The following is a 14,828-nucleotide window of genomic DNA, read 5'->3' as shown; positions in this document are numbered from 1 at the left end:
GGTTTAGGTTGGAAAAGGCCTTTAAGATCATAAAGTACTGTGCTGTATTGCTACAGCTGAATTCGCTTTTCCTCTTCTGCACTGGGATCATCTTGATTAAACGCCACTGCCTAGATTAATGTCTGGGTACTTAGCGAGATATTAACTGGAGTGACTGCTGCAAACATGGTGGTTTTAACCTGCTAGAAAAAAGAAGTGTAAAATAGTTGTGTCCCATGTTTCTGCCACACAGAAGTCCTGGACCATTTTGTCTTATAAGGAGCCATCTCATTCCTGCCTAAAGTAGCACTCACTAGACTGAGAGGATTTAAAATCAGATGAAAGAGAAGAAACTCTTTAATACAGAGTCACAGCAAAGGAAAGTAGCTTTGTCACTGTTACAAGGACGTCAGAATAACGATAGGTTGCTATTAAAACTCCCAAGATCTTTGTTTAGCATCACAAAGTCTTCATCAGTCCTGGAGTGGTAAACAAGAAACAAGTAACTTCATGGGTATTATTCTGGGACAATCTGCATAAGCAAACTCTGCATTGCCCAGGTTACAATGGCGAAGCTCAACATACCCTGTGCACCCCCTGACTACCCTTGACTTCATCCCTCAGTCAGAGACACTACACTGGGAAAGCACGCAGTAGTTCCGCAGCGATAACAAAGCTCTGAATATCAGAGCTCACAAAAACTCAATATAAGGCACAAACATAGAAAGGTTGAATTCCAGTGCTTGCAGAACTGTATTATTTCTTCACCAGACCCCTTAACTTTTTCAAAGCAGAAGATGAATAATGCTTGTGAGATGAATGGTACTTACCCAATTGTTACTTTAAAGTTTGTATACTCTTCATTATTCATTGCATAGCCTTGGGCTTTATTTAATGTATACCATTCAGAGGCAGCACTGGATAGAAATATATTTTAGTTGGTTTTCTCTTGAGTTTTTGTGTTGTTCTTACTGTAAGGGGTGCTTCACAAATGCAGTTTTTTCTTCACAAGGTTCCTGAGGCAAGTTAATATTAGTATCTTCATCTTACAGATGAAGGACAAAGGTGGAGCAATTTACACAAGAACATTTCAAACGTTTGCTATTTTTGGATACTCCTCTTGGGATACAGAGGCCTTGAAGGACTTGCTCTCCTACCTGTCATGGTTTTGTTTGAAGCTGAAGCTTTCTTTGCAGGCAGCCCGTCGCACGTAGCTCAAGGCAGCGCCGCAGAAAGCGAAGGCTGGTATAAGCTACAGCGCAACCCCTCACCAAGCAAACCGACTTAAATCATTGCTTGCCACAAGCCCACCTTCCTTCTGTTCCCAGCCATATGTTCCCAGCCATATGTTCCCAGCCATATGTTCCCAGCCCCTCACACCAGTGCTGGCACCTGCCTGACTCCTTCAGAGAACTAAAGCTGAAGAAAGGAAGAACAGTGCACAATCAGTTTTCAACAGGCTACAGAATAAGCTTTACTTTTATAGTAAATTATTATTAAAAAGTATATTTATAATCAGTTGATATTATTAACAATTTTAAAATAGAGAATTTGTGAATAATTATGCATTAGTAATTATATACACATGTATTATTCATTGACCTCACGTGTAACAATTACGAAATCACGTTATGAATATTCATTATTGATTATGTAGTTATTGTGATTTGCAGCTATTCATAACTTATTTAAAATTATTATAAATCATATTTATGCATACAAAACCGAATAAGCTTTTGATGACCTAGCAACAAGCTGCAGAGCGGGGAAGCCCCCACCAAGGCAGCCCCTACCACAAACGGGCCCGCGACCCCTCAGATTCCATTTTTGCGCATAAATAATCAATTAATTACCAGAAAAACACCACCTCCTCCTCCTCCTCCTCCTCCTTTCAACCTGCAAAGCACCTTCCCCTCAGCCCGCCCCTGCGTTCACCACGCCCCCCTCAGCGCGGCCGCCTCGCCCCGCCTGCGGCTCTTCAAGGGTTAAGCGAGGGCCACGCCCCCTCGCCCTCATTGGGCAGCTGTTCCCAGGCCCCGCCCACCTCCCGGCGGGACTGGCGGCGGCGGGGCATGCCTGCGCCGAGCGGGGATTGCGCGCCTGGGCTGTGGCGCATGCGCGCCGAGAGGTGGCGCGGTGCGGCCCCGCGTTCGCGAGCCGGCATGTTTCGGCGCCCCCCGCGCAACTTCCGCGGCCGGCGGCGCGCGGCCTCCAGCGGCGGCAGCAGCAGTGAGGAGGAGCTGGAGCCCGAGCCCGTGGCCGCTCCGTCGCCAGCCTCCGTCGGCAGCTCCCGCTCCGAGTGGGAACCGGAGCTTGACGAGGGCGAGGGGGACCCCGGCCGGGCCGCCGCGTCCCCTGAGGGGGCTCGGGCGCCCGCAGCGGCGGGGCCGCCGCCCTCGGAGGAGTGGGCGGGCAGCCCCGGGGGCCGGCAGGAGAGCGGAAGGGCGGCTGCGGGCGGAGGGCCGCGTCCGGCCGGAGCCGGGCCGGCGCGGCGGGGAAAGGAGCTGCTGAGCTTCGGTAGCGAGGAGGAGCGGGAAGGTAAGGGCTGGGCGGCGTGCCCGCTCCGGGGGGCCGGCGGAGACTGCCCCGCTGCGGGGCGGCAGCTGCCCCTCACAGCCCGGCGGCCTGCAGCTGCCAGGCCGGGCGCTGGGGCGAGCGGGCCCGCGGCCCGCCCTGGGCGCCTGCCTCCCACAGCCCGGGCTGCTGAGGCGGTGCCGCGGCACCCTGCGCAACCGGCAGTGCTGTGGCATGGTTAGGGCTGCTGTGAGCATTTGTGGGAGAAACACATATAAAAGTACTTCGAAGGTGCTATATGTCTGTGCTTCTGGCCGGGAGGCACTTGAAAGCTGCGTGGACTTGGAGGAAACCGTAGGGAAGCAGTAGTATGTGGTTCCCAGACTGGGCTAGTTAATGATGACCAAGCTTAAATAATTGAAATTTAAATGTTGAATTGGCTCTTTTGGGCTGTTGCTTTTGTGCATGATGTCACTAGACAGGTCAGGGCTGCGTAGAGGTGTCGCTTTGGACACAAACTGCAAAAAACCCTACGTTTCAGCAGGCCAGTATTGAGGACAGTGGGCTGCACAGCTTTAAATTAAGAGGTGGTGGATTGTGAGTAATAAAGCCACAGAATTAGTTATACTTAATGCAGCACGAGCTTCAAAAACTATGCTGTGCACACATAGAGCTGTGTATGTAATACATGTAAGAGAGCACACGTACTGCTTTGTTAATGTTACTCAGAATCACTTTGTTTTATCTGGGCAGGTGAAGAATTTTTTAAAATTAAAAAGCCTTCCTTCAATGAAGTAACCTTTAGAATTCAAAAGAAGGAAAGTGTGCTGCCTGCACAGTCGGAAACTGAAGATAGCAAAAGTAAGTACTTTTTCCAGTTAAATATTTTATGGAATATTTACATGAAAATATATTGCAACATCAGTAAGTAAAGAGTGATGTACGAATACTGTTGATGGTTTTTTTTTTTTCCCCACTTGTTAACAGGATTATACTTAATATTACTTTACAGGTTTAAAATTTTGATCTGTTTGTGCTGAGATTATTTTCCATATGGCCTTGGTAAAAATATCAGAACTTGGAGGCTGTTCTTGAGAAGACCTGGTTATGCAAAACACCTGTAGTACATCAGAGTTGTTAAACTTCTGACAAATCTGTACCTCAGCATTGTATCTTTCAAACTGTGGGGCAACTATCCACTGCTTATTGCTGTCAAATTGCAGTTTAATCTGAGTCTTTGCATTGAGAGAAAGTGTGAGCTTAGTAGAATTTTGTTTGATAAAACTTAATGTAAACTTTAAACTTTGTGTTATTAAACTGTATGCTGTTAACAGCATACAATGTTTTATATTGAATACAGTCAGTAGCCTTGATTGCTCTAGTGCTGTTCCTAGTCTCATTGAACTACAGAGAGTGTGTGTTTTACAAATGTGTCTAAAAGTTCTCTTCCCCTCTGCTCCCCTTTTGAGATCTCTGTGAAACAGATATACACACCTAATTGCTACTGTTAGATAAAAATAAATTAGATTGAGAAATAATTCCCTTTGAGATTGTGATTCAGATGAGATGGTAAATTTTCTTAGTAATTTCTTTTAAGAGTATACCTCTTAGTCATAACAGGTGGCATATTCCCTTGTTCAGTAGTCTGATTTACTGAAGATGTAGTGGCAGATGAAATCAATGTTTGGAAAGAATTTGGGGGTAATTGGAGACAAGATAGACATACATAAACCTTTATAGTTTAAACAAGGACTCCCTCTGTTAATGCTTAAAAAAACCCCCACTTTCTAAATATGATTTAAAAGTCAAGGGAGATGAATGCAAATGTGCTGCGAGCTACCAGCATATTAATTAATTGTCATCTGGGAGCTGATACTGCTTTTGTGCATGCAAATGTGCTCTGTGTCTCAGAAGGACATATTAGTTTAGGACTATCACATATGCTTTGATTCAAGACAAGAACTGGCTTGTAAATAACTGTCTCGTAATGTCAGAAAATTTGTGTTTTGATGAGCACAAGTGGAGATAGCTAAGCAACCACTCTTTGCTGCAGCAAGGTGTAAATAGTTACTGGTAACTAGTTATGACACATCAGATTCCAGCAGCTGAAACTGAAATTATGAATCTTACTTTTTTTCCCCCTAATACAGAAATCTGTCAGTTGGAGCCTAGAACTGGCAACACCACAGGCACTCATGAAGAAGAAGAGAAGGACGATGAAAGTTTTTCCTCACTAAGTGAGGACTACAACAGCTTGGACTCTGAAAATGAATCCAGCTTTCCATGGAGGAGGAAGGATTTATCACCAGGTTAGTTATCACCTGGATATTTTTTTCAAGGAAGTTATTTTACAACATTCTTTGTTTGAAGTACATGACAAAATAGGTGAGATGAATCCCACTCAGCTTAAATCACATAAGGTGTAGGCATCTTGTTTGTGCTGAGTCAGGGCTACCCTTCTCCTGAAAGAATAGTGACGGTTCCCCAGTATTTTTGGTTGCAGATGTTTGTTGTATTTCTGTTTTATTTTTGGAAATGGATGTGAAATTATGACCATTGGTTTCAGAAGAAAGGCAGCAAAGCATTCCTGCTTAACAATGCAAAATTCCCTTAATGAGATTAAGATATAACCTCACTTGTGCTGGTTTATAAACTTTCAACTCCTTTGTAAACTTGCTAAGTTTAGTAACCCTGATCTTTTGGGGAGATGGAAAGGAGGAGGACAGGCAAACAGCGACTTACTTAAGAGAAAAAAAGCGTAAGCTTTGTTTTTAGACTGAGAGACACTTTTTAAGGATGCTTTTCCGTCTCCTTATATTCAACATGGTAAGCACAGTACAACATTTTTTGTCTTATGTTCAGAATTTTACGGTAATCCTGAACAGTGGTGATTATTGATGTTAGGAGTGATACAGAGTGTTGCTTTTAGTCTTTTGCTGAGGTTTTTCTTTCTGTTCAATGCAGGTAATATCCCCAGTGCAGCATGTATCGAGGCTGCTCAGAGGAAATGTCATTTAGCCAGGACACAGGCTGATTATCTTCCACTGGATGTTTCAAACAGTCAGCGGGTCTCTCGAAGGAGAGGAAGCAGTGATTTAGAGAGCGAAGACAAGTCTGATATGAAGAGTCTCAGTTTTGTTCCTAAAATGAGAACTCTTAGGCAGAGGATGACTGAACACATGGGTGAGTGTGTGCCATTTCTCCCAGTGGTTGTGGCTTTGTTTTACTGGTGTCTGGAAGCAGGACTTGTACGGTAAGGAGTGAGTGCAGCTCAGGGCTTTGCTCCTCAGGGTCTTGGCAAAAGGCTGTACGATTGTTACTTGAGGTTTATATGGAATACTAGCCTGGTTTAGGTCTCACTAATGGGGTGGTGCAGGATGCTTTGAGAAGCATTGGAAAAATTATTTTTGGCCTTGTTGACTTCAAAAAAATTGCCCTGTAGGCAGCACAGCATGTAATGTAAATGAAGCTGCTGTAGATCCTGTCTCTTGCTTCTGGTCCAGTCTGAGTGCTCTCCCTGCATTGACATTGTGACTGGTTTTGGAAAAAAACCCATGTCCTAGCAACACAGTCCTTGAGAAGTAGTCAAGCCTGGTGCCTGCAAAGCATATCTAGCTTTTCCATTGCTTTATCCTTTTATAGCTGCTTAGTTTTGTTTTTGAACCGCTGGCTTACTTTGTTATTTGAATAAGGGTATAAGGAATGCATAACTACAAGCTGATTCTGCAATTCTAATTAATGCTAATGAGATTTTTGTTCCTGTAGTAGTGTGTATGTTCTGGAACACTCAAGGATTTGCTATGTATCATGTCACTTGCTGTTATACTCTGTACTTTTATTTACATGTATTATACACAGCTTTGCTTGGAGATGTGAAACAGATGTTTGTGCTCCTTGTAATGCAGTAGTAGTTGCCTGAGAAACTGTTAGGGAAATTAATACTGGTGTCAATTCTACAAATCCCACTAGCCATTTCCAAGCCTTCCTTGCCTTTCAGTTAGGAAGTCCTCCATCTGCACGTTTTAATTGTGCTGGGTTTTGTGTCTATCACTTCTCAGTAATGGCTGGGAGAGGCCTGGTTGCTTTAGAGAGGAGAGAAATAAAGAATGTAATTGCATCTAATAATGATTGGTTTAACTTCCAGTGTCTGTGGGTGATGAATCAAGTGAAGAAGAAGCACAAATGAAGTGGGAAGAACAACAAATAAAGAAAGCCATTAAACTCTCTCAGGTGACACATGCTTTCCTAATCACTAGAAGTTGCTTTTGCTCATAGGCAAGAGAGCTTCTCTGTAGTACTGTTGTATCTCTTTCCTGCCCTCTCATTAGAGGAGATTTTAGGAAGTTATAGCCTGATTCTTCAGGGAAAAGATGATGAGAAATATGGGAAGATGATAATGAATATCTGTGATTTCTGTCTAGCTGTTCAGAAGCATGGTATTGTCTGCCTCAAAGGCAGGTACCCGTATGTGATGGAAGACTGAAAAGCAGAGAATAAAATTCTGAAGCCTGACTTATTTGCTGCTGTGCAAGGGATCTTAAAAGCAAGAGTATTCAAATAACACAGATGTTAAAAAGTCGCAAAGCAAAAATTATTCTTTTATTACGCTAGATTTGTTTGGTGGCAATCTGAGAGCTCTCTTAACAGTTCAGTAGAATTATGGTTTCTTTCTGTTAAATAATTTTAAAAATAAACTCTATCTTCTGATGAGCTGGAAGTTTTTGTTTCTGGCTTGAATCACCTACTCTGGATCAGCTAGAAAAATCTGAATAACCAGTTATTTATGTCAGAACAGACCATTGTAGACATTTTTGCCTGTTAAAAGGGCGTAGTTAGAGGACTGGGAGAAAGTTGCATTTTTCTGCTGCTGAATTTCAAAGCCAGTATATGACTGGTGATCTTAGGTCCTCCTAGCCTACTTTGTTTCTGGAAAACTTATTTTCTGATGTTCAATAAACAATTTTTAGTAGCAGACCTTGTTAGTCACGGACTTAATTGCTTCAACTGATTGTGTTTTGGCTACATTTTAATATACAAACTTCTACTGGTTTAGAATGCAAAGTGTCTTAATTTATAAGCTAAAATTCAGTGGAACTTTAGTTATAATTGCATTTAAGATGACTTGTCAGTGACAAATCTGTCTTTTGGCCACTAGCTTTGTCAGAAGATATATACGTATTTATTGAGGGTGTCAGAAAGTTTACTCTAAGAAAACAGAAAGTTAAGGGACTAATAGGTGGCAAATAATTTGTCATAAATGTATTCAAATAGTTTTAAAAAAGCAAGATATGAGTGAAATTAGATATCATCACTGCTTGGCTATAGTTTATATTTCTACATGTTATGTTTGGAATCATGGTACTAGTAGTCTCAGCTGTTAGTACAGAAGCATTATGCATTATTAAAAGCTATTTATTTTTTCAGACCAAGACAGCAACTTAAGTGTACTGTAAATTAGGGATTACTTTGAGCTATTTATATGTGTATGCACTGTATGTTTTTATACAACATACATATGCAGTTTTTATACTTTGTTTTCCTTGCTTGTGTGTTGTACTTTTCTGTACTTCATTTGATGATTGAAATGTATTTTTATGTCATATGGCTTGTATTCGCAAATAATAAGTCTTGTGATCTATAGAGCTGTAGATGGAAAACTTGTGTAAATGATGTATTAAAAATTAACACTTAAAATTCTTGTAGGAAACTTATGATGAGGCTTTCCTGCATAAATCTCAACCAGCTAAACCAAAGTTTGATCCCTCTGTTTCTCTACCATCTGTGAACTTGGAAATTGTGAAGAAGCGACTGACTGAAAGGTAAATCCTGCTTTTGGATAACTCAAAAGTTAAGTTCATGTACTGGAGGATTTTTTGGTGGTTATTTCATGTCTAGTATGCGTGTTATGATGTCTAGTAGGTTACTACAAATTTTTAACTTTACCTGGCAACTTTTCAAGAGTGTTTTATCAAGTGAACTTTAGAGAGTAAGTTCGTTGAAATGACAGCAGCTTTTCATGCTTGCTAGTAGTTTTTGATAGGAGCGTTAGTTCAATGTTATGTTTGCCCAGCAAGCAAAACTTCAGCTGGGGCAGATGGCGCTGGCAATCCTAGCTCTCTTATGGTGGTTCTTACAGCTGCAAAAATAGCTCAGTATTTTCTAAAGCAGCAGTAAATTCTCTACAGCCTGTTTAGGCAGTGTAGAACCTGCCTTGATTTTTTTCTTCAGTCGTATGCCAGGCCATGACTTCTCTTTAACAGTTTAGTTACTGTATGGGCACCTGAAATGTCCTGGGATGGAGGTGGGAACCTCCAAGAGGGAGTGTGAAAAGGACAGCTGGGGTCAGGCATCCTAAGGTAAGCCACCCCTGTCATCTCTGAGCACTGGGAAGCAGCTGTTCAGATAAGTTTAGACAAGTAATATTATACAGCTGAGACATAAATGTGTGCTATGAACTTGTATTGAGCTCTCTCTGAATGCGCTTTGCTTTGTATAGACCATCACTGACCTGCTTGCTAAAAGCGTTGCAACTGAATTGGTTTAAATCTTCTTGTGGAATTGTATGCTTTGCCATAATCAACTGAAAGGAATTCAGTTAAATGAAGTAGGAATTTAGGTACAGAATCAAATAAGAAAAGTTAGAATAAGGCTGTCAAGAGTGGGAAACCCATCTGGAAAATAGCAATAAGGGGATGGGGAACCTGTTTGATGTAAACTTTATAGATTATAGTGTTTAACATGATAAATACTAATATTTTTAAATTTTTTTTTAACTTGTAGCATGATAGAAAGCAATAGCTTGGTTAGGTTATTGTCATTGAAAAGTGTTCCCTGCTTCAGGGAAGTGAAAGAAGTTGGGGTCCATTTCTTGGTTCTGTTACAGGCTTGCTTAAGCTGAGCAAACACTTGAGATATGTAAGAAGGGAAGGGGGAGGGGGAAGGAAGCAGAGTTGTTATAATGTTTCTCTACTAGCTATTAAATAGTTAGTGACAGCTGTAGACATAGGTTCCTGGGTTTGATCAACTACTAGCAGCAAGAGTCCTCAGTTGGTTTGTATTTAGTAGTGAGCACGTGGTGATTGCTTATAGTTACTGCTATCCGTGCAACTTATATTAAACTAGTATGGACATGCTGACGTGAGCTGTATTTTTCCCCAGGTTACATTGGGTAGAATCCATTTAATGTGAGACCACAAAATGTGGCTTTTTATGTTTTTGGGAAGTGTGGTTATTGAGGCATCCAGGTAAAATGTTAGTGGTGCTTTCAAGACTAGCACCACGCAAGTGATGTTTGAGTCTCCAAAGCATGACGCTTGTGCATACCTCATGCTTCTGCAAATATTGGCATGAGTAAATCGGCACTGCTTCGGTCAAATACAAGTACTATTATTAGCACAGGCAAAGATTTTGTATGTGTTTATAATGAGAAAAATATTTTGGAATGTCAGCTGTTAACTTGGCGATAATCTTAGTTGTTTGGGTTTCTCTTTTGTAGGATAGCATCATTATTGGATGTGCACCGTGCCCACCAGCGGGAGTATGAAAAATATATGGAGGACATCAAGAATTCAAAGATCGCTGTCCAGGAGTTAGAGAAGTCTTCAGATGCAGCTCTGAATTACAAATTCTACAGGGCCATGAAAACATATGTAGAAAACTTGATAAACTGTTTGAATGAAAAAGTATGTGTATTTTCCTTCCCCCCCGCGACACCCCCCCCCCCCCCCCCCCCCCGATAAAGTTGCATTCTGTTAATGAAAGATAAGAGGTTTTTGTTTGGAAATGGTGAGGGACACCATCCAGTTAATAATCAGTTCTATCCAAAATTTTAATGTAACAAGAAACAAAATATAGGGAAAAAAAATCAACCCTCACCTGAAGTGATGATCGAGCTGGTATAGGTATACTGAACTGAGCTGTGGTCTCACCTAGTTTCTGTTGCATGAAAACAAAGTGTTGTTGGAGGGAGTTTTCTGCAGGTCTAGTAATCAGAGTGCACTGCAGTTGAATGAGAGGTGGTGCATAAATTCACTTTTGGAATCTCAGAATGCCTTTACTCAGGGTTACATAACAGATGTAGTAAGGATCTTGTGTTAGGTTCCTGTTGGAATTGAGTTAGCAGAGCTGTGTGAGAATTTGTTTACATTATTGGCTGCATCTGTTTTCCTGAACTGCAAACTTTGTGTATTTAAGAAGATGTTGGGAGAAGGGGAGGAGCCACCTAAAGTTTGGCCTCAGTGAAAGTAAACTGCTGTTATCCTCTACAGATAGTGCTATCAAATCTAACATATGTCACTTAATTGCATTGCAGTTGTGAATTTTACATAATTTTGAAGAGGAAAAAATACTAATTAATAAATTTTAACACCCAGTGGCTCAAAAGCAAACTGAAAGCAAATGAATTATACCAGTAGTATCCTGTTGAACCCTTTTGTATGAAGTCTTGGGTATCCTTTGAGGAGTAACTGGTATTTAGTTTGTTTTTCAGCCTTACAAAAAAATATTGAAAAACTCCAATGACCAGGATATTACTTTTCAATGTATGATGCTTTGGTTCTAATTTCACAACTATACACAGCAAACCCATAGAAACTGTTACTTGTTTGTTTTTTGGGGATTTTAATTAATTGCAAACCTGATTACTGTTTACTGTATTTCAGCTGAAATACATTAATGAGCTAGAACTGGCTGTACATGTACTATTTGAGCAACAAGCGACGAGAGTATTGAAACGAAGGCAAGATGAGCTGAAAAATGAATCTGCTTATATTCAGCATCTGACAAGTTAGTATGAAGTTAGAAGTTACCTTCTTATTGAAACTTGCACTCTGAGCAGAAATGTACAATTACCATTTGGATGAAGTTTTTCATTTTTCTTTGATCTCCTTTCACACACCCTACCCCACTCCCTCCATCAGTAGAGTTGTTCTGCTATACCTCAATTGAAATCTGTACCTCAGTAACACCCATGATACTGTTTTTCCTCTGGTTTAATAGTGAACATAACGTGACCAAGTACTTGATCAAATTCTGGTTATTCAACTCAGCAATTTTATGTCAATATTTAAGAATTAAAAATGAGTCTGTTTTCCAGTAGGTCTTAATTTGGAGAAAGCTTGCTTGTTATGCTATTCTGTGAATATATGAGAAAGCAACGTGTTTAGTTGGCAACATCACTTTTACATGAGTGTCTTTTAAGACTGTGTGTGCTCAGAATGAAGGTCTCAAACTAGGAGGTGACAGAAGGACATGAAAAAAGAAGCCACTTTGTTGTAAGGGTTCTGTCTAGCAAAATGGTGTTTTTCAGTCACTGTAGGAAAAGTTACTACTATTTTCTCATCTTGTATTTTCTTTGCACACCATTGTTTGAATGCCATGTAAATCTTTAGCTGTTGCTATTTAAAAAAAACAGACCTCCAAACCCCTTACAACTGTTTGGGCAAAGCTAAGAACAATATGCTTGGAGCTGTTGGGAAAAGATGGAGGCCAGGTGGACCAGTTTCTGGTAACTGCTGGTCATATGGGTTCAGTCTTCTTGCTACACAGGATGAACTGCTGATTAGAGAAAGCTAGCGGCCTGTATGGTTTTGTAAAATGGTGTAGCAAACTGACAGCGGGTATTAAGAAGAAAAAGGTAGTTACCATAATAATAGTTGCCATTAAAATGATTTTACTTCCAGCACATTACAAATGAGACTGTACTTGCATGTTTAAGAGCACTTTTAATAGTTTTTTATCTTCTTAGTTCTATTTAATATAGTGGAAAGGCTGGGTTTTTTTGATCTAATACTTCAGCAGTAGTATGCTTTTTTGGCATGTTGTGCGCCTATCAGCCAGCTGATAGTGCTAGAAATGAATGGCCCAACTAGCAAATGCTTCTAGTTTCTACTTCTGTGTTGGACTAGAGGATCAGAGTAGGGATAGGTAATTGGAATTACACAGTCAGTGACCACTCGGGTAACAGGAAGCAGTGGGGAGCTGACTAGTCTTGAAATCTAAATGCAGTGATTTTGAATAGTGTAAATTGGGGATTTGACTTCCATTGCAATGTTGGAACCTAACCTCAAAAGTTATTACGTGGTTTCGCTTTTGACATAGAGGACAAAGGTAGTAGGTTCCTGTACTTGCCTTTCACACTGCTAAGAACCTATTGTGGAAGGCGCTAAGTCCCTTTTCCAGGATTAGGAAGCAGTGAGCATTGACTGGAATGTCATCAAACTCACCTTTTCATCAGCTGCTGTAAGCGAACAACCACATCTGACTCTATACAGCTGGCAAGTAATATTTACTGTGCTTTGCTCTGGAGACTGTTAGGGTTTTGGTTAGGAGGGTTGATTTTTCTTTGGCTTTTTCCAAATGAAGTACAATACTAGAAGTATCTGTGTTTCCTGTTTGAAAAAATAGGAACTTTAAAATCATACAATTTTACTTTTGGCTGTTTCTGTCTTCTGATAGGTGGGAGTGACAAACCAACTAATAGTGGATTGGAAGGTGATGAGAAGGTACAGCTTCTGGAAATGTGTGAGCATCGAAGGTAGGTGTTACATATAGGTGCGCTGTGTACTGACTTCCTGTCATTTATGTGGCGATGAATGTAAACCTGTAGGATGACTAAATGAGATTACACAAAAAAATACATATTTGCTTTCCAAAGCTTGAAGTACTTTGAAACCATGTAATTGTGAATGTGTTGTTTTCATGTTGATTTGAATCTGAATGCCAATAGATCTTGTTATTTTAAATTAACAAGTCTTAAATGTGGCAAAGCTATGAGGGGAGCTTTTTCATTCCTGTTGTAATACGTAATAATTATGATCTTACACAGAAATATATTGTAGTATTGTATAGATACCAAAATTAGGTGGTATTGTTGCTGCTGGGGTGGTGGTGGTGAGTGGAACAAAGCAACATCTAGCCTCTACTCTGCTATCATTGTAGGTCAGACTGGTAGTATGTTTTGGAAATTACGGTGTTCAGAGATTGGTACCAATTTTTTTAAGTTATTGGGAGTTTTGGAAATTTTATGGTTGCATTGGTGCCTCAACTGATAACTATACTTTGAGACAAGAACCTTGGATTTTAATGGATGAAAAATAGTATAATAAGAACTCCCACTTGAAGCAGATAACCTTTAATGCTGGTTGATGTAAATAACTGTATAAAAGTATTTATGCAATACCACTTTCATATCATAGCATCACATATTACTTTCCTGAGGCAGAGATGCGAACTATTGATTTTGCAGCCTGTTATGATTCTTGGTGATGGCAATAGTTTTTTGAGCCTAATCAGTACTTGGGTGCTATCACAGTTTTTATGTGGGTTGTTGCATGAGTGATCCAGAACTGAGATGGCAAAGACTGAGAGCTCGGTAGTTTACACTATAACGGTCAGAAACAGTGTCCAGTAACATGCTTGATGTTCAGTGTTCCAGATAGGATGAGTCATTTAGCCTCAGTGGAAATGAGGTCAAGTGAAGGTTACTACATGTTTCATAAGGGGAGATCAGGGATGTTGCTGTAACCTCTTCTACATCAGTTCCCAAATCCTCTCCTTCCACGGTTTATGTGTCCATATGGTTACATAATTACTGTTGCTCCCTCATTGTGTTTATGCTGTTGCTTTTGCAACTTGCTTTAAGAACTTTTTTGAAGTTGGATTATTTTTCATTAAGCTTCCTTCTGCATACATGGGATAGAGTAACTCATTTGGGTTCGTTACAAAATACAGGACTTGTAGACGGCAAGTGAGAGAGTGTTCGGGAGAAACTGATCACCATGAAGGCATGTCAAGTGATGATGAGCTGACTCCAACAGAGGTGAAAGAGTTCCAGAAGAACAAAGGTTAGTGACAGTCTTAATGTGATGTCATAGAACAAAATATCTCTCTGATATTTTTAAAATATTTTTTTTATGGGTGGGGAAGGTGAAGAAATGCATCATTTCAGTTACACATTGTTAGTTACACGCTGCAGAAAAGAAATGCATTCAGACAGGTCTGACCAATGATGTGGGAAGAATAGACGTATAGTAGTAGATTTCTTTTGGTATGATTTACGTGGTAGTGGCATCACACATGACTGTTTCAACTAGAAGTAAGCTCTTCTAGATTATGCCGTAGCTGATCTGAGTACTCAGTGCAATGCTACAACATGTTTTGTATAATCAAAGAAGACAAGACTGATTTAAAGGTTGGTGTTTTAACTATCTTGAATGAATAAATGAAGAGGAATAGGGAAAGGCATGATACCCGTTCTCCGGATAACAGCAGAAGGGTTTTCATGTCTGAAATTTATCACTGTGGTACATAGTTGTTGTATAAATCTGCAGAATAGG

At 40.5% G+C, this 14,828-nt stretch overlaps 1 protein-coding gene across 2 annotated transcripts in view; it reads left to right on the top strand.

Annotated features, from left to right (window-relative positions):
* Positions 1–1,364: 1,364 nt before the first annotated feature.
* Positions 1,365–14,828, top strand: part of GCFC2 (GC-rich sequence DNA-binding factor 2) — a 22,624-nt gene continuing 9,160 nt past the window's right edge. The window contains exons 1-10 of one of the 2 annotated variants that reach the window (XM_080389218.1): positions 1,365–2,517; positions 3,247–3,354; positions 4,644–4,802; positions 5,458–5,676; positions 6,638–6,723; positions 8,197–8,312; positions 9,989–10,175; positions 11,154–11,277; positions 12,949–13,027; positions 14,224–14,336. In XM_080389218.1, the coding sequence (XP_080245344.1) occupies positions 2,052–2,517; positions 3,247–3,354; positions 4,644–4,802; positions 5,458–5,676; positions 6,638–6,723; positions 8,197–8,312; positions 9,989–10,175; positions 11,154–11,277; positions 12,949–13,027; positions 14,224–14,336 (1,657 nt within the window). In that variant the 5' untranslated portion in view covers positions 1,365–2,051. The remainder of the gene's footprint in view (positions 2,518–3,246; positions 3,355–4,643; positions 4,803–5,457; positions 5,677–6,637; positions 6,724–8,196; positions 8,313–9,988; positions 10,176–11,153; positions 11,278–12,948; positions 13,028–14,223; positions 14,337–14,828) is intronic. The other variant, XM_080389219.1, reaches the window with a different exon arrangement.

This window comes from Falco punctatus (genome assembly GCF_963210335.1).
Source record: "Falco punctatus genome assembly, chromosome: 5".
Lineage (NCBI taxonomy): Eukaryota > Metazoa > Chordata > Aves > Falconiformes > Falconidae > Falco > Falco punctatus.
This window is presented reverse-complemented; position numbering and strand designations above follow the sequence as displayed.